General features: G+C 43.9%; 1 protein-coding gene across 2 annotated transcripts in view; it reads left to right on the plus strand.

Annotated features, from left to right (window-relative positions):
- The window catches only part of NTNG2 (netrin G2), a 98,557-nt gene that overhangs the window by 20,394 nt on the left and 55,456 nt on the right, over window positions 1-22,707 (plus strand). For both annotated transcript variants that reach the window (XM_042478569.1, XM_042478570.1), the window contains exon 3: window positions 18,629-19,272. In XM_042478569.1, the coding sequence (XP_042334503.1) occupies window positions 18,629-19,272 (644 nt within the window). The remainder of the gene's footprint in view (window positions 1-18,628; window positions 19,273-22,707) is intronic.

The following is a 22,707-nucleotide window of genomic DNA, read 5'->3' on the forward strand; positions in this document are numbered from 1 at the left end:
ATCAGAATTTGTGGCACTACCACCCTCCCTCACCACTGGCCATACTGGCTATGGGTAACCTAGAAATTGCTTTCTAATTTTAGATCTGCAAGAGCTGAATGTCATTAAGTGAGTAAAGTATCCTTCCTACCCAGAGACTGTCTCTGCTTTAGCATTATGTTATGTGTCCTAGGACCAGGCTCTGGCATGGAAACCTTAACTGCAGGGAAATGATCCTCCGAGTACATTGCATGCTTGTATCTCCAAGCAGAGATAAAGAGGACTTCTATATGAGGTTCTTATGATCTCTCCGTGGTCTGCCTAGGCAATCCTGGACTAAGCTGAATCATTAAGGCAGAGAGGCGTTGAGGAGAGACGCGTTGGGTTGGAAGTCACTTCAAAGTTTGGAAAACGAAAAGGACAGTTGCATCTCCCGAAGCTTCGTCTGGGTGCAGTTCTTCCGTCAAACATGGTTCCTCACCTTTGCTCTTCCAAATGTTGAGGATTTCACCATCCAGAAGCTCCACCAAATGCAGCTGGTTGTTAAGAGTTCTAGGAATGAAGTCTAAGACATCCAGAGGGACAGAGATAGAAAACCATTGCTCTAAAACATAAAATCATTGCATCATAGAGTTGGAAGAGATGATAAGCGCCATCCAGTCCAAACCTCTGCTGTGCACAAAAACCTCCATAGAAGCAGACTCTGGCACACTCTAACGCAGTGTATTCCACTGTTAAACAATATTTTCTGTCAGGAAGTTCTTCCTAATGATGAAGTAGGATTTTTTCCTGTAACTTGAATCCATTGCTCCATGGCCTAGTCTCTAGAGCACCACAAAACAAGTTTGATCCATCCCCAATACGACATTGCTTCACACATGGAGTACTCTTCCTTCTTTCCATCTCTCCCTTCCTCTCTCCATAGGCTTTGTTTAACAGACATCCCTCCCTTCTTTTTTAAACAAGCCGGTTTTCCAGGAAGAGGCTGATTTTGCCCAGGGTCCATCCAAATGGGCTGGGAAATGCCTCTTGGACAAGCAAAATGCCTTTGCTTTATGTATGTATGTATTTATCTGGTTTGTATCAGAATAATTTATGTTCATTAGTGGTTTCAAAATTTAAAACAACAACAACAACCATGCATTCATATGCAGACATTAGCATAAACATAAGCTAAAAACAAGCAAGCAAGCAAACAACACAAAACACACACCAACCCTTCCTTTGTATCCTCCCTTTCTCCAGAATGTGAATATAAGATGTATTGAAGGGATGAGGAAAGTACAACCCAGTTCCAATTTGCTGCCTCCCCTCCCAGAATCCCAGAATGTGCTAAGATATTTTTAACAGCAGATTTTTCATCCAGAAATACCCAGGAGATTACAACATGAAGGGTTTACACCATGATTACAGCCAGGAAAAAAAAGGAGCTTTGGTATACTGCCACATCTGACCAGTAGCTGCTGTGTTCCTGAAGAGCAGTTAGGGTGTCTCTTTTCATTGATAGGGGAAACCCATCAATGACCTCCCAAATGCTCAAGTCCCCAGGTGCAAAATGTTGTTGCCAGGACAGTTGTGAAATTGGCAGTCGTGCGGTGTCAAAAGTCCTCTCCTGTCCCCTTGCCCAAGGAACCTGATTCCTTTTATTACTATTTTTCTATTTATTTAAAAAAACCCTTAACTCACAGAAGCAGAGCTCCAAAATTGTGTGAAACAGTGGGGACAAAATCAAAAGGTATGCTGGATTCGGCATAGGACAGGGAGGCGGGTTAAGGAGCAGTCAGAAAAAGAGCATGATGGCAAAAGCAGCCCCAGTTGCATGATTGAGCAGCAATGTGTTTGCATTTTTAAAACATTGATGCAATTGCTGCAAGAGTGGGGCTTGTGTGGTAATGCCTCCAGAAACCCCCTCAGCCCATGGTGGTTTAGCTCCCCTAACCGTTACCCTCTGAAAATCCCATAAGAAAGGGGATGGATGCTTGCCAAAAGTAAAACTGGATGCCTGCCCTTCCCATCACAGGACTGTGCCAGCATGGCCCACCAGGAGGGCACAGGCTGAAAAAGCGGCCCCAGCTCACTTGCCCACCTCTGGACAATGATAGGCTATCTGGACACATTCTGGCATGCGGGGCCCCAATTTAATCTTCCTGGCATTGAATCTCATGGGACCAAACCCATTGCACTCCTTGATGAATGTATCCCCCCCAGAACCAAGAGAAGGATTGCCTCAGAGGTGCAAAGGGTATGGTACCTAGCACACCCATACCTCCAAGGCCATTTTAAGCCCCACAACCTTCTCCAATAGGACAGGTATTTTTTTAAATGCTCAAAATTTCCCTGTGCCGGCTAGGGGCAATTTCACCTTTGATTCCCCTTCCCTCCAGGTTGCTTTTAAAAAGATCTGTCATGGGCTTGAAATAGTTGGGGAAGGTCCTTAAATTGTCTTCCATGTCGTTATAGGGTGTGGGTGGTGATTTGGGTTTTAAACGGGTCAATTAAAATGCAGAGACAGTGGTATGGGTGTCTGGTATGGGGTACATGTACTTTCTGGATCTTGGATAATCACTGTACCCTTGTGTTTCATTTTTACATTGGGGGGAAAATAACCCTATGTTATTGCCCTTTGCAGGCTAACCTTGTACCTTTAAGAGACTTCCTAAGGTCGATGGTGTTTATATTTGCATTACATGGGAAATGTCTGAAATGCAGGATGTAGCATGGTACACTTAAAAAATGGAAACAAGAGCTTCTTGGCATCTCATTTTATGCTGGTGATGCAGCATTATTTGTAAGGAGGAAGAAACAAGGGCTCTAGAGACCAGGAGCAGTTAAGAGAACTAGGCAAATTAACATTTTTAAAAAAATGAATTCTTGGGGTTTTTTTTATGGTTAACCAATAAATGATAGTGTGGTGCTCTATAAAAAAAATTACAAGCTGAATCAGGTAATTTCAAACCATGCAAAGAATAATTCTGTTCCCTGCATCTTGCTAATTCTGTAACTCTAAGCAAGATTTTTTTAACAGTCTCTCCAAATCTTGATGCAAATTTGCAATAAATGCATTGCTTCTTTACTACATGTTAATGCACGGTGAATTTTAAAGCAATTACACAAACTATACAGAAGCATTATCATAAGGTTGGCTACCACTAGAAAGAGGCTAGATTTAGGCATTAGAGCACTGGTGGTTAACTTTTGTTAATTAACTAAAACTCTGTACTGTGATTTACCGTGTTTTGTCTCTCTGTCTGATACACTTTACCAGGCTGAAAATTGTGAGGCCCTCCAGGTGCTGGACTGTAACTCCCATTGGCCAGCATACCCAGTGCTAAGGATAGCTGGGAGCTGCTGTTCTACGACAGATAATGTATAGTGCATTATACAAACCCACATACTTGATCACGGCGACACCAAATGTCTTATGTTATTTAATGGGGCAATAATGTAGTCTGTAGTAAGATTTTGGACTCATTCTGACAAGTACTTTTGATATCCAAACAAATTCAGCTGTAGTTTTTGGTCTGAAATGCATGACTGTGAATCACCTTTGATGACACTTGATACTTAGATTATTGCACATGTTTTTCTCCTGAGCTGGGCACAAGCTGGGCATGGCCATAAACCCCTTAAAAATGAATGTTATCACACACACCTGGTCCCAGGTCAGAGGCATTGTGTACCTGATTTGGACTTCTTCCGGAAGAATGGGAAAGTCCCGTTCTTTGCGAACTCCGGATCGGGTACACAATGCCTCCAAGCTGATCATGGCGGTGTGTGATAACATCCCATTTTAATTGGCTTATGCCCATACTCAGCCCATGCCTAGCTCGGGAGTAAAACATGTGTGATAATCTCCAAGACTTCATTGCTTCTGTTCAGCTGTATCTGTACAGGGATTAGAGAGGGGAATGGACTTGAGGACCTCCGAGAACCCTTCCAACTCTACAATTCTGCATGTGCCGAACAATCTTGGGATAAAGCAGCTCTCTCTTTCTCTCCTCTCTCTACATAATGTGTTTGATCAGATTGAAAATCTTTTGCTCTGCACTGTTAAAGAATGGCTAGGTTGCTCTTGAATATGCATGAGTGAGTTCAGAATCCAGGTCAGAATACCAAGTCATTAGTCTGAGAGTCCTCTGGCCGCACATCTGTTAGCCTATATACACTCTTCTTTCTCCAGCATTCTGGTTGATTGGAAGGGAGCCACTGGATGTTCTGTAGCCTTCAAGGAGGATAAGGGCTCCTGTGCATCTCCCCACTGATCCTAAGTTCAGAAAAGTGACTTGTTTGGAGTATAACTTCCAGAATTCTCCATTTTGCCTGGCCACTGGAGTCGTGCTACAGCAAAGTAGTGTACTCCATTTATTAAAATATTGGTAGGCCTAAATTCAAATCCAAACTAATACCCAAAATACATTAAAGAACATTCCCTAAAGAAGGATCATGAATGGCTGTCAAAAAAAAGGGAAGAACATGCATGTGACCTTGGGACAGTCATTTTCTCAGTTTGGCCAGCCTTACATGGATGTTGTGAAGATGATATGAGGAGGAGACTAACATATACTCATATGCTCATTAGAACTGTTCAAAATTGTGTCTTCAGAATCTCTCTTTTGAAAACTTCCATCCATCCTGAACTCTTTCCTTTTTTACTATACCTGACCATGGGATCTCCCCTCCCGTATTTACTGAAATCAGCTTTCATAAAATGTAGAATGCATGTCTGACCATGCCTAGCTTCTCCTTTCCACTGTATAACAAACTCCAGGAGAACATGATCACTCCCACCTAAGGATCCTGCCACTTCCACCCCATTAACCGGGTCATCACTGTTGACTAGGATCTTCGCTAAAATATCTGATTCCACTTTTGCCTCATCTGCTTTCTGGACAATGAAATTGTTTGCCAAGCAAGTGAGGAATTTGTTGGACCTTAAATTTTTGGCAGAGTTTGACTTCCAGCAAATAACAGGATAGTTGAAATCCCCCATTACTACTACATCTCTCCTTTCTGAATCTGTTGTAATCTGTTCCCTGTGCAGCCCATAGTACAGTATATGTGCAGCTACAACAAAACCACCACCAGCAACAAAAGAATCAGTTAAAAATGTTCCCAAATGTCAGTGGCTCCTTTACTGGCGGTGACAGCACCTTTCCTTCAGTCTCTGCTGAGTGTTGCTTGTTGCTTCACAGCCAGTTGGCTCTGAGGTGATCCCTGGCCATCATCTCTTTCAGCTCTGGGAGGCTGATTGAGAGTCACACAGCTGTGTAATGTGTTTTAATGAGGCGAATCCACCAACTGACATTTCCAGTCAACTTTGGTTCATTGAACCAATCTCTTGGATGCATTTCCAGGTCATGAATCACTTTGTCAAAAAGTTCAAGCACCAGTTGAACTCATCCCACCCACTCCCAAGGCTGGAGGAGGAGTATTTTAGGAAACCAAGGTAGACATGTTGACCCAAAGGTGGGCCAGAGGAAATCCAAAATTCATGGTAATATAATATCTTCACGAGGGCAGCTGAAGGGCACAGAATGTGTGCAGACATTGGAGATGTCTTCATCTCTTCATCAGACAAGATGTTATGAAAAGCAAAGGGGTTGAGAATGATCTTGAGGTTGAAATCATGGGGCTGCTCAGAGGTGGAATAAAGGAGGAAGATACAGTTCAGAAAGTTGTTTTTTGAGGGGATGAGAGTCTTAGGAGCAATAAAAAACGTATCCAGATCAGATTAGATAAAGTGGTTGGTTTAACTTGCTGAAAATCTATGGAAGCAAATCACCATAGCATGGAGTCTCCCTCCTTGGAGGTCTTTAAACAGAGGCTGGATGGCCATCAGTTGGGGATGCTTTGACTGAGAGTTCCTACATGGCAGAAGGGGGTTGGACTGGATGGCCCTTTTTGGGGTCTCTTCCAACTCTGGCATGTTTGAAATGAAGCTTCTCTAATTCTGGTTCCTCCTGCTCTGCTCCTTAGCCAGGGTTCCTCTGAGTAAAGTTGGAGTGGTTGGCAGTCATCTCAGGGCTGCGCCAACCTTGGAAATAACACCTTAGGTGCAATGGCATTGACTGGAATAATTTACTTTTCTGGGATTTGAGGGTGAAATAAGTTTTCAGAGTACAGTGGGCCCTTGTTATCCACTGGGGTTTGGTTCCAAGACTCCTTGTGGATACCAAAATCTGTGGATTCTCAAGTCTTGTAAAATACGGTGACAGAGTAAAGTGGTGTTCCTTATATAATGGCAGAATCAAATTTTGCTATCTGGAATACACACACACACACACACACACACACACACCATGGATGCTTGGATCCGTGGATAAAGAATCCATGGATTCAAAGGGCTGACTGTCATGGGCTATTTGAATGCAGAGGATTGCCCAAAACATTTTGCTGCCAGAGACCAATGATGTGATGGAGCTCCCCAACCCCCCCTCCTCCTGAATTCCAGTCACAGAAGCCAAATGGAATGGCAGCTAATATCTGAGTTCAGCAGTGGCCAGGGGGCAGCATGATCTGCCACTTCTGAAGCCAGCAGGGCCACTACAGGGGTGCATACCCAGATGTACAGCATGCAGAGAGCTCCCCCCCTTCACCTTGCTGCAATCTCCTCCCACTCCACCCCACCCTGTATCTGCAGCTGGCTGCTGCCTAACTGTAGGACTAGCCCTGTTCAATTCAATACATACAGCAGCACTAGAAAAATCTGCTGAGTCAAAATCTGCAGGCTTCAACAATCTCCTGAGCATCTCCTTGGGGCATCACGAAGCCTAGAATCTCCTGTTACTTATGTAGTGCATTTCTGCATAGTGTGCATGTGTATGCATTTCCCAGACATGCCAGTGCCACATGGATTGATTGCACTAACTCCCCTTTCCTCCCAGGACTTTAAATACATAGTGTTGTGTGCATACATCATTTTACACTCACAACAACCCTACAAGGTAGTGTTTACTGAGAGATAGTAACTGTCCCAAGGTCACCCAGGGAGCCTTAGAAATAGATGGGGCATCATCGTCCACCTGGCTCTTCCCAATCCTAGCCAGGTGCTCTAACCAATGCACATGCTGCTGCTCCATTTTACTTTTCCACCTTGTTCCAGTGCTACTAGCTCACCTTCAGGCCACTCTGAGGACCTCTTTGCCCACCTCTCTCTGGGAGAAAGCGGCTGGTGTTGGAAGGGCTGAACAGAGAGCAACGACCACACACACTAGTAGTGGCCAGTGGCTTCCATGGCACTGGGTTGGAGTGCTCCAGGGTGGCAAATCTCCTTAGGGTTTGGGATTCAGGACTGGACAGCTTCTTTAAAGTGTGGGCTCAACCCCAAAGTGAGTTTATTGCCCCAGTGACATGGACCACACCAACCACCACTGGCCCAGGCGTACACTGTTCTTACCTCCATAGACACATACAACACATGCACAACACATCCCACATGTACACTACACATATAGGACTTTTTCACGTTGGAGGCAAGTGTTCTTAAAACATGATTAAATAATGGTAATAGTGAAATCAGGGGGAAGATTATCACACCTCTGCGTGCTTCTCCCATTCATGTTCCATGCACAAATTGTAATGGATGCATCATTGGGCAATCACAGTTTACGCATAGGACACGAACGGGAGAAGCACACGGGAGTGTGATAATCCTCTCCCCGATTGCGCTATTACCACAATTTAATCATGTTTTAATGACGCTTGCTTCCTCTGTATTAAAGAGCCCATACACACAGCACAACCATGTAAATGCAGCAATGTTGGACACTTGCAGCAAAAACATCCCCTCTGTGACCACTATCTACCTGTCCACTCCCCCAGATGTTCTGGATTACAACTCCCATAATTACAGTCCAACACACTTTCCCACAGCTGGATAAGGAAGGCTCTTCTTGAACCTTGGGGCCTTTGATCAGAGCTATAGATGAGAACTAAAGTGTGCCGTGTCTGTTTCAGCCAAAAGTCAAATTTCTTGGGAACAAGATTTTTTTTTGTGGAAGAAGGGTGGGGGACAGAGCTCCCATTTTTTAGGAACTGGTGTGCTCTTTGCTGGTCTCCCTGCCGCTCGTCCTTCTCCTTTGCTCCTCCTGCTCACATTATACAGGCCCTTTAAAAAACCCGTCATAAAATATTTATCTCAGCAGCCTAGTGAGTCCTGTCTGCAAGGGCTGCAGTGATCAAGCCTCGGAGCTGCACCAGCTTTTAGAGAGCAGGACGTTTTCCCAGCATCCTACACATTTTCTGACTTTCTGAATCAATAATGCACTTTGCTCCATCCAGCTCAGTGCTGTTCTTATGTTCCTCTCTCAACTGATCTGCCTGCTTATGTGTAAGTATGCAGAATAATGTGGGTTATATATCATCATTTTCGGTAGGAAAAGCTAAGCTAGCAAGGACCTGCTGAGTGTAAGAGCCAGCCAGGGGAGTTCTTGGACTCCCTCCTTTTCCATCAAGCCAAAGAAAGAAAGGGAGGGAGGGAAAGACCAATTTAGAAAAAGAAAGAGATGCGGAACATAGGACATTGGCCCATCTAGCAGCTTTAATGTGGCAAGTTACCTTTTAAAATGAAGTAGCTAGAGTTACCATTCCAAGGCACCAAAAGGAGTTTGTTACCAGAATGATTTTTAAAAAGTAATTCTTCCTTGTTTTTCAAAAGTAACTACAACTTGTTTTAATTGCTTTAAAAAACCCTGAATATTCTTCATTCAGCAGTACAAGGCAGACTGATGACCCAGAATTTGAAATGTGGGATATCCTTCCTCCGCTTGTTATTTGAGGCTGCCTGATTTAACAACAGAAGTCAAAAAATAGTGAAATCACACTGCAGAAGGAATGGAGCTGTCCCTGTTTGGGTTATGGACGTGAAATCATGTAGCTTATTAATGGAACCTCCATAGACACATACAAACATACAACAAACACATGCACAACATACATGTATACATACACACACAGCTGCCTTAAGTAGAAATATGAGATACTCCTCCTATAAACCTTGGCATGCATTGAGATCTGTGGGGGAAGGCTTTCTCATAGTCCCACGACCTTCACAGGCGCAGTTGGTGAAGATTTGGGAGGCATGGCCTTCTCGATATGTGCTTCCAGCTTGTGGAACTCCTTCCCATCGGAGGTCCAGTTGGCTCCCTTCCTCCTGTCTTTCTGCTTGCAGATGAAGACATTTTTATTTGGGCAGGTTTTTGAATTTTAACTATGGAGTTGGAGAATTTTAACTGTGGAGAGTGTGTGTGTGTGTGAGAGAGAGAGAGAGAGCGAGAGAGAGGAGGGTGTATGTTTTATGCGTTTTACCTGTTTTAATCATGTTTTAAATAATGTTGCTGTTTAATTCCTTTTTAACTTCTATAAATTCATGTTTTAGTGTGATCTTTTTAAAATTATTGTAAGCAGTCTTGGATCCTATTTTGGGAGAAAAGTAGGATAAATAAATGCTCAGAAAGTTGTTGAAGCCTGCAGATTACTAGAGGGAAAAGGAACTCAGTTCAAGTCATACATTACTTGCAAGATGTTTTGGCCAAGCCAAGCCTCGATCTAGACACTATGCATCTATCGATACAGCCTAGAATTGCATTGACCTTTTTAGCTGCCGCATCACAATAGTGACTCATATTCAACTTGTGATCTACTACTCTCACAGGCCCAGCCAGGGCTGAGTTCTGGGATCTGGGGGGTCCTTGGGCCAGAGCCCTGGTGGCGCAGTGGTTCAATGCCTGTACTGCAGCCACTCACTCACAAACCATAAGTTTGCAAGTTCAATACCAGCGAAAGGGCTCAAGCTCAACTCAGGCTTGCATCCTTCCAAAGAGGTCGCTAAAATGACTACCCAGATTGTTGGGGACCATTAGCTTACACTTTGTAAACCGCTTAGGAAGTGCTTAAGTGCACTGATCAGCAGTGAAGAAATGTCCTTGCTGTTGCTATTGGTATTTCAGGAGGCCCAGAAGTGAGAAAGAATGCAAGCAGAGAACTGTCTTTGGTTGCACTGGAACTTACTAGATTCTGTAATTAAATACTTATCAGGTGGAAAGTCAAAATGTTCTGTCAGTTCCTCTGTCGGCTCCAAACACCATGTTTGGCCCCTCCTGGTTCCTTTCCATGGTGATACAAGGAGTCAATGCAATGTGTGGGACTGGGCCATGATTGGATTTACAGACAGTGGTTGCTGTGGCCCCTCCTGTCCTTTCTTTGCCATCCCCCCTCTCCCTAAGAGGATCAGCCACATCTAAGGTGGGCAAAGAGGTGGCATGAGGTCAGCCAAGGGAGGGGAGGGCCGTGCGTGCAGCTGAAGCGGCATCAGATGGTGACACGATTACCACTTTGGTAGGAAGAAGCTTCTCAAAAATGACTCTGGGGAAGCGGGTAGACTGTATTACAGTGCGCAGACACGCCCAGCCCAGTGCGAAGAGCAGGATAATCGTCTTAGGAAACACAATTTTCAGCCCTGGACGCCATTAACCCCTCCCCATCTGCTGTATAATCTGCATCTCTGCAGGGAGTTTGGATGCCAAAGAGAAATGCCAGTCTTGATACGTCTGGCCATTTTTTCATTGCAAAGATAAAATTTAAAATGTAAATTGCCCAGTAAGGTTGAGCATTTATCACTCTGACATTTTCCCCCTCATGTAAATCATCGGTGCTTCTTTATGCTCCAGCTACAACCAGGAACCAAAGTCCACAATGCTGGGATCATTTTGTTTCATTTCATTTTGTTCTGAGGAGTTTTCCTGGGCCTTTGCTCAGAGATCATTTCGGTGAATTGTTTGTTGCTGCATTTTTTTAAAAATTAAAACACTTTAAAGATAGTCACATCTTGGCATATTAAAACAGTTTGCATTTTAGTACACAAAGTAACATGTTGCTTAAAAGCTCAGGAGAGTTCAGCAGAAAATAATGTCATCTCAAAGAATGTTAACTAGCCGACATGTTTGTGATAATTTTGTGGTAGCATTAAAAGGAAAGGGAAAAAATACCAGAGCATTAATCAACTGTAATTCCCTTCTTTTAAATACACTCTCATTGTATACATCAGCAGGGATGACATCAGGCACGCTTGAGGATGTTACTTAGTCTGCAGCCACACTGCAGAAATAATCCGGTTTGACACCACTTTAATGGCCATGGCTCAGTGCTGTGGAATTCTGGGAACTGTCGTTTGGTGGGGCATCAGAGCTTTGCTCAGCCACATCCCCTGTCAATAATGTTTGTTGTTAACTGCCTTCCAGTCAACTTCAGCTCATGGCAAACCGGTGAATGAAACAAACGCCTCCAAGTCCTGCTGTCCTCAACAGCTCTGCTTAGATGCCCCAGACTCATTTCATTAGACCTCTGTGTTCTGCTGCACTGTCATTGTTTGTAATATGATAAATAATTTTGCTATCAATTAAATGTTTCTATAAAAATTAAGTTGACAATCATTTGAAAAATCTTGCATATACTAATTTAGATCTTGCATATATTAATATAAGCACAGGCTTGAAAAATATTCAGTGCTGTTTAAATAGAAGTACGGTGCATGCCGCCACAGTGCGGAAGGCAGTGAAACCAGGGGGCCATTCACACCACACGATTGTAGAATCATAGACTCATACAATCGTAGAGTCGGAAGAGACCTCAAGATCCATTGAGTCCTGCCATGCAAGAATACACAATCAAATATACAGTTGTAGCACAGTGATGGTGGGGACATGGCAGTAACAGTGTTCTACAGTCATTATCTAGTGTGAAAGGGCCCCAAGAGATCTGTGTGGCTGCTGGTCAGTCTGCTGTCCAGGCGAAGCTATGTCTCAGTGGGCCACTTCAAGTCTCAATTGTCCAAGGCATTCCTTTAAATCTTTATTTCTAAACCAGGCTAGGAGTGGAGAGCACTTCAAATGAAGGGCTATCCAACATAAAGAGTAACATACATGCACACCTACTTAGGGATACTGAGGTCTCAGCCTATTTCCACAGCACTGTTCTTCTTAGTCATACTGCTAATATAATGACCTAGAATGAAATATAAGAAATCTTCCTAGATTTGTTGTTTTTGGAAAACAGAAATGCAGGGGAGGGGAAAAGAAGTATTGGTGTGTCTCTTGTTCTTTTCCTGCTAAGAGAGACCCGGGGGAGTCCTTGCACTACATGATGTTCATAAAGTAAACCTGACTGAAGCAAGTGAACGAGAGGACGACACAGAGGCAAGAATGGGAAGAGAGCTTACTAAACAGATCCCAGCTTCTTGTGATCACTAAGGGCTGTTCTGCTCATACAGTGGTGTCTCTTTCTGCTGTTTCGTGGCAACCAGACCAAATCCTTTCCCTGCCACCATGTTGTTACAGTGTCCTTGGACTCAAATGACCTGTTAGCAATAGAGAAAGCATGCAAAAACGAAAAGGTAAATATAAAGTAATCAATAGCCCCAAACCACAAAGTGAGGGAAAAGCAAAAAGACTCCAAATTCAGCCCCCCACTGGTTGGGGGTAACCATTTCCGCGGTTTGTATTCACTGCAAGGCCTGACCCTTCTCACCAACTAAAAGGAAATGGCTTGTTGGCAAGAATACTATTTGCATTTTCTTTCCTTTTTTTTTAAGAAGAGAAGAGGAGGAGGAGAACAAAATAATAAAGGCAGGAAAAATCCACTAAGGTTAAAATCCTAACAAGAAGAAGATAGCATTCTTCCTCTTTGTCCTCTCGGCTGGTCAAACTACCCTTGATGCAGAATGGTCCAATGCGATGGATTTCATTTTTGTTGTTCAGCAAATTCAGTATAGTCAGAAGGATTTAAGGGGCTAAATCCTATGAAGGCCCCATGAGTACAGTCTCCTTGAAATCACTGGAATTTATATAAGTGGCGATTAATAAGTCCCATTCGTTTAAATGCATTTGATGATGGTTAGGACTATGACTTTGGAGACCAAAGTTAAATCCCTGCTTGGCTATGGAAATTCACTGGGTAACCCTGGGCAAATCACTCTCTCTCAGCCTCTCCCGTCATTAAAGAGCAGTTTTTAAGCTGTAATTTGCTATTCAGTGGACCCTTGTTCTACGCTGGGGTTTGGTTCCAAGATCCCCCATGGATAACAAAATCCGTGGATGCTTAAGTCTCATTAAATATAATGGCCTAGCAAAATTGTATCCCTTATAAAAAATGGAAAATCAAGGTTTGATATTTGAAATGTATACTTTTTTGGAACATTTTCAAAATGTGGATGCTTGAATCCGTGTATAAAATAATCCGTGTATAAGAAGGGCCGACTGTATATTATTATATGCTGTTGCTGGGAAGATTTTCCAAAACAGCTATAAAGTGTATGTTTGCTTCAGTGCTATGAACCCTGACATCTGAACCGGCATGTCATTATATAAACTGTTGTCTTCTGTTCACTAATGGCTCCATTCATGAGCCCAAACTGGGGGAGTGGAATAGACTTTCTCCGACATAACCTTTTTTCCTATCAATCATTGCTAACTGTGAGAAAAATCAGTCTGGAGCCAGCAGCACCAGTAGATTGAGCCAGAATCTCATTTGGGTGATTCCAGACAGAGCCCAAAGAGGATTGCATAGTTCTCTCTGTGCTATCAATCTGTCGTTTCTTTACATTTCTGCATACATGCACACAGAGACAGGAACAGCAGTTCCCAGAAAGGGAGATCTAGAGAGAAAGAAAGGCCTTCAGTATGTAGAGAGCTGGATGATGCTGAGGACCCCATGGAATGAACTTTCCAATCCAGGTTTAAAGAGATGTCAGGGATTTCATTGGCTATATGCACATGCTCTGCCACTGAGATCAGCTGCTGCGCCAAAGGGCAGGTCACTTAGGTTTATGTTCTGCAGCCCCTGGGGCCTGGGGTGCGGATGATGGGACTGTGTCTGTCTTTGGATAAGCCACTCCAGATAGGACCAGAAAACCATTACTTCTGTTCTGTCTCTAGCAAAAATCAATTTTAGGTGCTTCAGAGGGAATTTATAAATGTCTGTATCATGTGTACTTGAACTGGTCATGGATTCAATCAGATGGAGTCCATGGGATAGAGTATGTGGGACTGATCTGTGGGATGGAAGGATTTGTGTGTATGCATTAGAAAAGCAAGTGTATATTTAGTACAAAGAAACTTCCTCCCTCTCTTTTCACCCTGCTGTTTGATAGTCTCTGTGCTCATGTTTTACCACTTACCAGCTATTAGCAGTAATCACTCTAAATTAATTATGGCGGCTCTCTTTCCCTAAATCTGTAAATGGAGTGAAAATTAATTGTCGGCAAATATCTCCAGTTCAATGGGAATTCCATCCTGATCGCTGTGTCAGGTTATCAATTTAGGCCCTGGAGCATGAAAAGTAATTACTGACAGATGTTATTTTAGGTTCCTAGTGATATCATTCTGTCCTTTCTCAAATTCGACAACCTAATTTGGCTCAGAAAATGAAAGGCTATATGTCTGCCTGTAAATATATATTTCAGTTGAGAGGATGTTATGGATGTTATGGTTGGATGAAACTATAATCAGCTTTTTTCTTTCTTTCAACCTCATCTCACATTATACCTATTAAAAGAAATACCTGAAGAGAAACTGCTCTTTCTTTCTTTCTTTCTTTCTTTCTTTCTTTCTTTCTTTCTTTCTTCTGTTTCTGGGATTCTCAGTTGGGGTGACTAATTGGAATTCTTTGCTGGAGAGCTCAAGTTCACACCCCTGAACTACTAAGGACCCTGATGTAATCATTGGTCCCTTTCTTTTCAGGGTACACTGAAAAATACATTGTGTTAGGGCAACCTACTTTCTAAATGTATACCACAGCCAGAATTTTAAATGGGCTTAAAGGTACAGACAAGTTACATGACGTGAAGCCGAAGGCTTTCATGGCTGGCATTCATATTGTCTGCTGGGAAAGCCCCTGATCCTGGGTTGTTTCTCATTTGCATTTGCTGAGTCCTGATTTTGCTATTTTTCAGGATTTGTAGCCAAACTTTGTTCACTTTAAGGGTTTCTTCTTTCCGGTTGAAATTATCCAAATGTTTATGGATTTCAATGGCTTCCCTGTGCATCCTGACCTGATAGTTGTTGGCATGGTCCAGAATTTCTGTGTTATCAAACAGTATTTTATGCCCAGGATGGTTTATAGCGTGTTCTGCTACTGCTGATTTTTCTGGCTGACTCAGTCTGCAGTGTCTCTTGTGTTCCTTGATTCGTGTTTGTACACTGCGTTTCGTGGTCCCTATGTAGACTTGTACCATGCAGCTATGGACAACTTTACTCTCAAAATGAGTGGGAGTCATTGCTCTGCATTTGGCTAATGTTACTTTCCCAAAATAATGTCCCGAGCCCTTAAAGAATATTTGACTAGTCTACTCAGGATGCCAGGTGTATATGTGTAAAGTACTCTAGGTGGGACCATAAATCCACATGTGCCCTCTAATCCACAGTTGTGCCCTGAATTTGAGAAAGGGAGCAACACATTATTGGCACTGGGACCCACTCTAATCTTCAGATTAGTCTGGAGAATTTGGGAGTCAGAGGGAGTTAGATGCTGTCGAATGACAATTCCAGCTTTATGTGAGTGTGTGCATGTGTATATGTATGTGTGTGCACATGTACACACACACCCTAGACTGCTTAAAAAGCAAAGGCAAATTACTCTGGCAAACAGTGGCTTTTGCAAATATTATTTTAGGATCCTACAGGGTAGGCAAGTTTATGCACGAACAAGAAATGCAGAGCATTTGGTTGGGTTGTAGGGTTTATTTCTGATGGCTGCTGTTTATTAAGATCGTTCCCCCAGCAGGAACAGACTCAGTAAATACCCAGGCCGATTCATTAGCGCTCCTGACCATCTGCTCCTCCTCGGAGCTGGAGCTGAGCTTTGGGCTTCACAGGTCAGGTCAGAAGCAGGCGGAGGGATGGGGGGGGGGGGGGGGGGGCAGAAGCAGGAAGGCTAGAAATTTACACATCTCCCGTTTCGCTTGGGGGCCAGACTCTGCTATGAGGGACAGTTTTTCTTGAGTACTGGGGGGGGGGGTGGGAGGATGAAGATGCTACCTTGTACCAGTTGCTCATCAGAGCGTCTTGCGCTCAACTCCGAATACAGCTCTCAACTGGGAATTCTCCCCTTCCTAGCAAATAATAATAATAATAATAATAATAATAATAATAATAATAATAATGAATTGGAAAATGAGTGGTTCCCTTTTGCAGCCTCTTGGTGGGTCTGAAGGAAACTCTGCCTTCTCTTAAGCATTTGCAGTGTCCTCAGCAAAACAGGGACTTTGCCAACTAATCGGGTAATCTTTAAGCCAGAGGGAAACTGAGGGGTCTTAGGACACCCAAGCTGATGCATAAGCTGCTCTCAAGGGTACAGCAAGGTCCTTAAGACTCCTGAAGTGCAAAAGAAGACAGGAGTGGGGGCGATGCCTCTTGTGTGGGCATGGAACCCATTTGAGGCCAAGGCCAGGTTGGCTTCCTTGACTTCCTGGTCTCTTCCCTTCCCGCAACCCATTCTGAATAAGTGTGCCAGTCACAGGTTCCAGGTCAGTGGAATGAGACAAATCCTTTCCCCAGTCCTTGCACATTGACATGCATTTAGTACAGGGGTGGGAATCATGTGGCCCTCCAGATGTCATTTGAACTGCAAGTCCCAGCAGCCCTTGCCAATATACTCACTGGGGAGGAATCCTGGGGGGGGCAGTCCAACAGCATAGGGAGGGCTGCATGTTTCCTACCCATGATGGGGTGGGATTGTTGCCAGAGATGGCTCATTGGGGCAGTGTGAGATGCCCTTCTGCCCACATGTGGGGGATGTTCCTGAACAGCCTCTGGAGCTAAGTGGCATTCACTACCTCAATATCCCTAATATCAGATTTGTAAATTAGAAGCTAAAATTCAATTGTGAGCTCCAATTTGGGGTCTGTCCTCCTAACCCGATCTGGAGATGTGTAGGATCAACCATGTGACATTCTGCATGTAAAACATAATCTTCGCCCTTGCTTGCCTATTCCTGAGGAATTCTACAGCACATGCATGAAGGCAGTGACACATTTTTTAGAAACATCCCAGACACTCTCAAAAAGAGGAAACACAGAGGACTGTCCCTGGCAACTTCTTCTGATCAGGGGTCTCAGTTGAAGGCATCAGCTCACCCGACTCAAAAGTTCTGCCTTTGGTCTTCTGCAGCCATTGCCTGTTTCAGTATTGATCTTTCTCTTCTTGTCCCCATAAGAAGCCAGCAGCACACACAACAGAGAGTTCTGGTGGTGATGATTGTTTTTCAAATAAGGCTGATATTGTTTGTTCTTTTTTTCCTGGCAGGGATAATAAATTAAGTTGTGTGTGTGTGTATGTGTGTTTTAAAGTACCTTTGATGTTTGGAACAGATGCCAGCTTTATTGAAAATGTTCTATAGCTTAGCCATTAATAACATAATTTCTCTTAAAATATATTGGTAGGGTGAGGATGCAGGGTTGAGCTGCCAAAAGAAATGTTTTCATCAGTTTGGAGGAAAAAACAGAGAGAACACTTGGCTGTTAACAGCACAGGCCTGGTAAAAGTTAGGGAAGCTTCCATTGTATCTGTGGGTTGCAAGGAGAGATTGAATAGCGCAGAGATTTGTGATGCCATCAGTCCTGGATGCTCCTCCAGTGATGGCAAGCACAACTATTCCACACTATCCTTGTTTACTTAAAAATGGCCAGTTTGTCATCTGATGGCCAACCTTTTGGTTCTTAGTTATGCTGGTCCTCAGGTGGCAGGTACACAGTCTGTCACCAGGGCAATACCTGAAGCTATGGCAGCTGGTAGAACCCGCGAGAGCTTACAAACTGCTGTCTTGCCAGAGCCAAGGGTTCTTTCCCTGTCGTGATGAGGCAATAAGACCAGGACTTTGTGGACAGGACTACTTGAAACGGGTGCACGGGGTGGGAGGGGGCACTGGTCTTCTTCACAACTTCCAACTGAAGTTAGGGCAGGTTTACGTATGGCTGTTAGGAATGACCACAGAGAACCTGAATAGCAGTTGCTGGGCAGGGACATAGCCAGGATTTTGGGAAGGGGGGACGGGTTTCCAGACTAAGTGACACCATTATAATGGGGCTTGGGTGCGGCGGTGCAGTGGCACACACCATTCATTGTATCTAACGGAAGGTGCGGTTTGGACCCCCCACCCCCCCTTGGCTATGTCCCTGTGCTGAGGCAGGTGGGTGGAAGGGAAGTAAGACAGGGAAGCTTTGGACACATGCTAAGCCCAGGGAACTGACCCATACAAATCCATTCCTGGTTTCCCTGCTAAGGTTTTCCATCTCAGCTGCATAATTTAGATCCTACATTATGTTACTGAGCCGGGACTTGGAACACCTTGAAAAAGTACTGTGCATCACAGAGGGACCTTCCAATTGATTCTGGTCTAGTGCCTGGTCTCCCTTATGCTGCTCCATTCTGTGCCAGCTTATTGTTCCACAACTGTTGGCTGGTCCTGAAAAGGACAGTATGAAGTTATTCCGCTCTTTGGAATATGTAAAATGAATCAACACAACTGCTTACATTTTGGTACCCTCCTTGGGCACATGGGGACTCTTTCAAAGCTGACCCCTCCACCCTCGCTCAGTGCCCTGTTAGCTCTGGCTATCCACTGTCCCTTTCTTCTCTTGTTACTCTTGTTCTTCTTTCAGGAAAACCCTTACATGTGCAGTGATGAATGTGATGCTTCCAACCCAGACCTAGCTCACCCACCCAAGCTGATGTTTGACAAGGAGGATGAAGGCCTGGCGACCTACTGGCAGAGCATGACATGGAGCCGCTATCCAGAGCCATTGCTGGCCAACATCACACTCTCTTGGAACAAGAGCATTGAGCTGACCGATGACATTGTGGTGACCTTTGAATATGGGCGTCCCACTATGATGCTGCTAGAGAAGTCCTTGGACAATGGGAGGACTTGGCACCCATACCAGTACTACGCAGATGATTGCAATGAAGCCTTTGGCATGCAAGCCAGGAGGGTCCGGGACCTCTCTGTCACCAGCGCCAACAGGGTAATTTGCACTGAGGACTACTCCCGCTGGGCGGGGTCCAAAAAGGAGAAGAATGTCCGCTTTGAGGTGAGGGATCGTTTTGCTATTTTTGCTGGGCCCGAGCTCAGAAACATGGACAACCTTTACACGCGGCTGGAGAGTGCCAAAGGCCTGAAGGACTTCTTCACCTTGACAGACTTGCGATTGAGGCTCTTGAGACCGGCGCTAGGAGGCACCTATGTGCAGAGGGAGAACTTGTATAAGTATTTCTATGCCGTCTCCAACATTGAAGTCACGGCCAGGTAACCTGATCTTCCATTTCCTTTTTGTGGGGTCCATGTTTTTTGTGAGAGTGGGAGTGATGATGGGAATCAAAAATACATTTCCAGAGGGGTCTCCAACAAGCTACTTATGTCGCAGTGTAAAACCACAAGGAATCTTCTGCTCTTTAAAAGGCCAGTGGGAGGATTTTCAGGCCAGGGTCTGGTTGTTTGGGTGCATCATAGTGCTATCTCTAGTTGTCATGCAGAAACATCCACATGAGTGTGTGTGGAGGGGAATGTAAACAGCAAAGTGGCATATAAATGAAATGTCCCTGAAAAACTGCAATGGCATGTAGGCTTTGACATAATAAAATGGGAGGCGTCTAAAGAAACCAGGATGGATGTCTAAAGAGGTTTCAACTGAGCTAAGATTTAAAAGGGACATGTACAATGGAAAAGGGGGGAAATCAACAAAGTGGGATTCAGAGAAATAGCAGTTCGTATAGGGAGATAATCAGAAAAGCTAAAGTGTAGAATAAGCTCATTGTTAGAGAGGTTAAAAAACAATAAAAAGGGGGGCTTTTTTGGATGCAAATAATTACTGGCCAATCAGCCTGACATCGGTTTCAGGAAAGATTCTAGAGTAGATCACGAAACAGACTAAGTGTAAGCACTTAGAAAGGAATGCCATGATTACTTAAAGTCAGCATAGGGTTTCTCAAAAACAAGTAATGCCAGACTAATCTTATCCCTGTTTTTGACAGTCACAAGCTTAGTAGATGAATGTTGTGAATGTAGCATATCTTGATTTCAATAAGGCCTTCAACAAGATCCCACATGATATCCTTGCAAACAAGCTAGTAAAATGTGGACTACACAGTGCTAGTTAGGTAGATCTACAGTTGGTTGACAGATCACAAGGTAAATATGAATCAACTCTGTGATGCAGCAGCTAAATAGCCAATACGATTCTAGGCTGCATCAATACGACTGTAGTGACTAGATCGAGGGAAGTAATAGTACTTTGGTCAGATCTCACGTGGAATACTGTGTCTTAGATACTGCAATTCAAAAGGGATGTTGACAAGCTAGAATGTGTCCAGAGGAAGGTGACCAATATAGTGAAATTTCTAGAAACTATGCCCTGTGAGAAGCAGCTTAGGGACCTGGGTATGTTTAGCCTGGAGAAGAGAAGGTTAAGGGGAGACATGATAGCCATGTTTCAATACTTGAAGGAATGTCATAGTGAGGATGGAGCAAGCTTGTTTTCTGTTCTCCAGGGACTTGGACATGAATCACTGGATTCCACCTCCAAATTAGGAGGAACCTCCTGATAGTAATTGCTGTTCGACAGTGGAACGCACTGCCTCAGAGAGTAGTGGCATTTCTTTCTTTGGAGGTTTTTAAACAGAGGCCAAATGGCCATCTGTCGAGCGTGCTTTGACTGGGTCTCCCTGTGTGGCAGGAGTTAGACTGGATGGCCTTTGGCATCTCTTCCAACTCTACAATTCTATGATTCTATGATCTTCTATATAAGCCCAGGACCTAGTCATACTGCTAAACTGATGAGGTCTCCCAAAATAAAAAACATTCACAGCAGGAAGATAACTATGTTTGTGTCTGTATTTAGATGTTATATTTGGACTAGTTTATCAAGGAGCACAGAATGATTTGTGTGGGGCAGGGGTGAAGCCAACAGTGTGTGAGGCCAGAACCAAAGATGAGCAGTGTAGATCCTTTATCCTTCATTCTCTCTCTTTTTACTACCTTTTCCTTTCTTCCAACTTCCTCCCCCTCTCTTTCTGACCCCCCTCCTTTGCATCTCTTTTTTTGTGGTGCCACATATTCTCTCAACAACTTGGAGGAACGGCAGGTTATAAATTTCATCCATAAATAGTTCAAATGGGTTTGATTGTCATTCAGGAAGGTCCTGTTCACTGCTGAAAAGCAGAACCTAGAGGAGAGGAGGGTGATACAACAGAACCTGACACAATAGAACTTCAGATCCTGTGACCTTAAGCAAACTGTGAACGTACATGGATAGGACTCTTCTTACTCTCACCCAGCAGTGTAAGAACTGGAAGCAGCGTTTAAAGATTTGATGTGAAAGAGGATAGAGAGAGGGAAGGAGGTTAAAATTTGCATTTTAAACTTAGAAGTTTCTCCCCCATTCCCCTACCAGCATAACTGCATTATGCTAACTTCAGCTAGGCCCCATTAGAGTGTCCCTTTCCTGGAGGTGATGCTTTCCTTCTTCTGGTGCTTGCCAGTCTGATACACATACACATGCACACATACACACACATCCATAATGCCCTGAAAGGCTGCTCTTTTGGCGTGCTGCTGAAGTCTAGCCTGACAAGAGACAGTGACTGAATCAAATTACTGCCCCAGGGGAAATAGTTTCATTTTTACCCCTGCATTTTTCATCCTCCAAATTGGGATGCAAAGTCAGAATCTTGCATGAAAGTCAAACAGTGGCATCCTTCATTGGCGTGAATTATCCTAAAACCTAATTTGTAGGGGCTTGTTTTTGCCCAGCCTCACCCTCCTTCTTTGCTGCTGTAGGCTTTTTTCTACAGGGGTCGAACATTAGGCACTCACCACTTTTTTGAAATTTGCAAACATGTCTGCACTTCTCCAGTTTCTCTTTTGTGCAGAAGTGGGGAGGAAGTGGGGAGGAAGGAGACCATCTGTGCTCAGCAGAGTCTTGGACACAAAGCTTTTTGAACCGGTCCAATTTCTGTCTGATAAAGCAGGATATGTGATTTGATTTGCACAATGTTGAGCTGAGGAAGCAGAGGCCTCATCCTGTGATGTGGTGTCCTGACTGTTAAATGATTCAGTGATCTTTTGTCTTGGCTTTGGAATAGCGCGAGTAGCTAAACATGTTTCTTTAATGGGCCCTGATGGCTGGATGAGACTTGCTTAAATAAGCATGATGGTTATTGTTGGCTAGAAGCTAACAACTACTGGATGTGCCCCAACAACTGTACTTTGGTTTGTCCTGGAGAAAACAGAATTTGGCAATCGGAATGTAGGCAGCAAAAGATACCCAGATTGTCAGTGTGCAGGCAGTCAGGGATTCCCAGCTCTATCAACAGAAGTATTGGACCCCAGTCAAGGCAAGTAATGCAAACAGCCACTCTGTTTAGCTTTGGCCAGACCTCCCTCATCTCCAGTTTTAGGTATCATGGTTTAAGAAAGCTATTGATAAGCTGGAACATTTTTAGAAGAGGGTGACCAAGATGGTAGAAGATCTGGAAACCAATCCCTATGAAGAATGATTGAGGCAACTGGGTGAGTTTCACTTGGCGAAGATTGAGAGGTGATATAATGCCATTTTCATATATTGGAAGGTCTGTTCATCATTTGGAAGATGGAATGACTTTGCTTTCTGCTGTTCCACAGTTTAAGGCCCAAGCCAATGGATTCCAGTTACAAGAAATTTTACTGAATTATTAGGAAATTCTA

The sequence above is a fragment of the Sceloporus undulatus genome, chromosome 7 (genome assembly GCF_019175285.1).
Source record: "Sceloporus undulatus isolate JIND9_A2432 ecotype Alabama chromosome 7, SceUnd_v1.1, whole genome shotgun sequence".
Lineage (NCBI taxonomy): Eukaryota > Metazoa > Chordata > Lepidosauria > Squamata > Phrynosomatidae > Sceloporus > Sceloporus undulatus.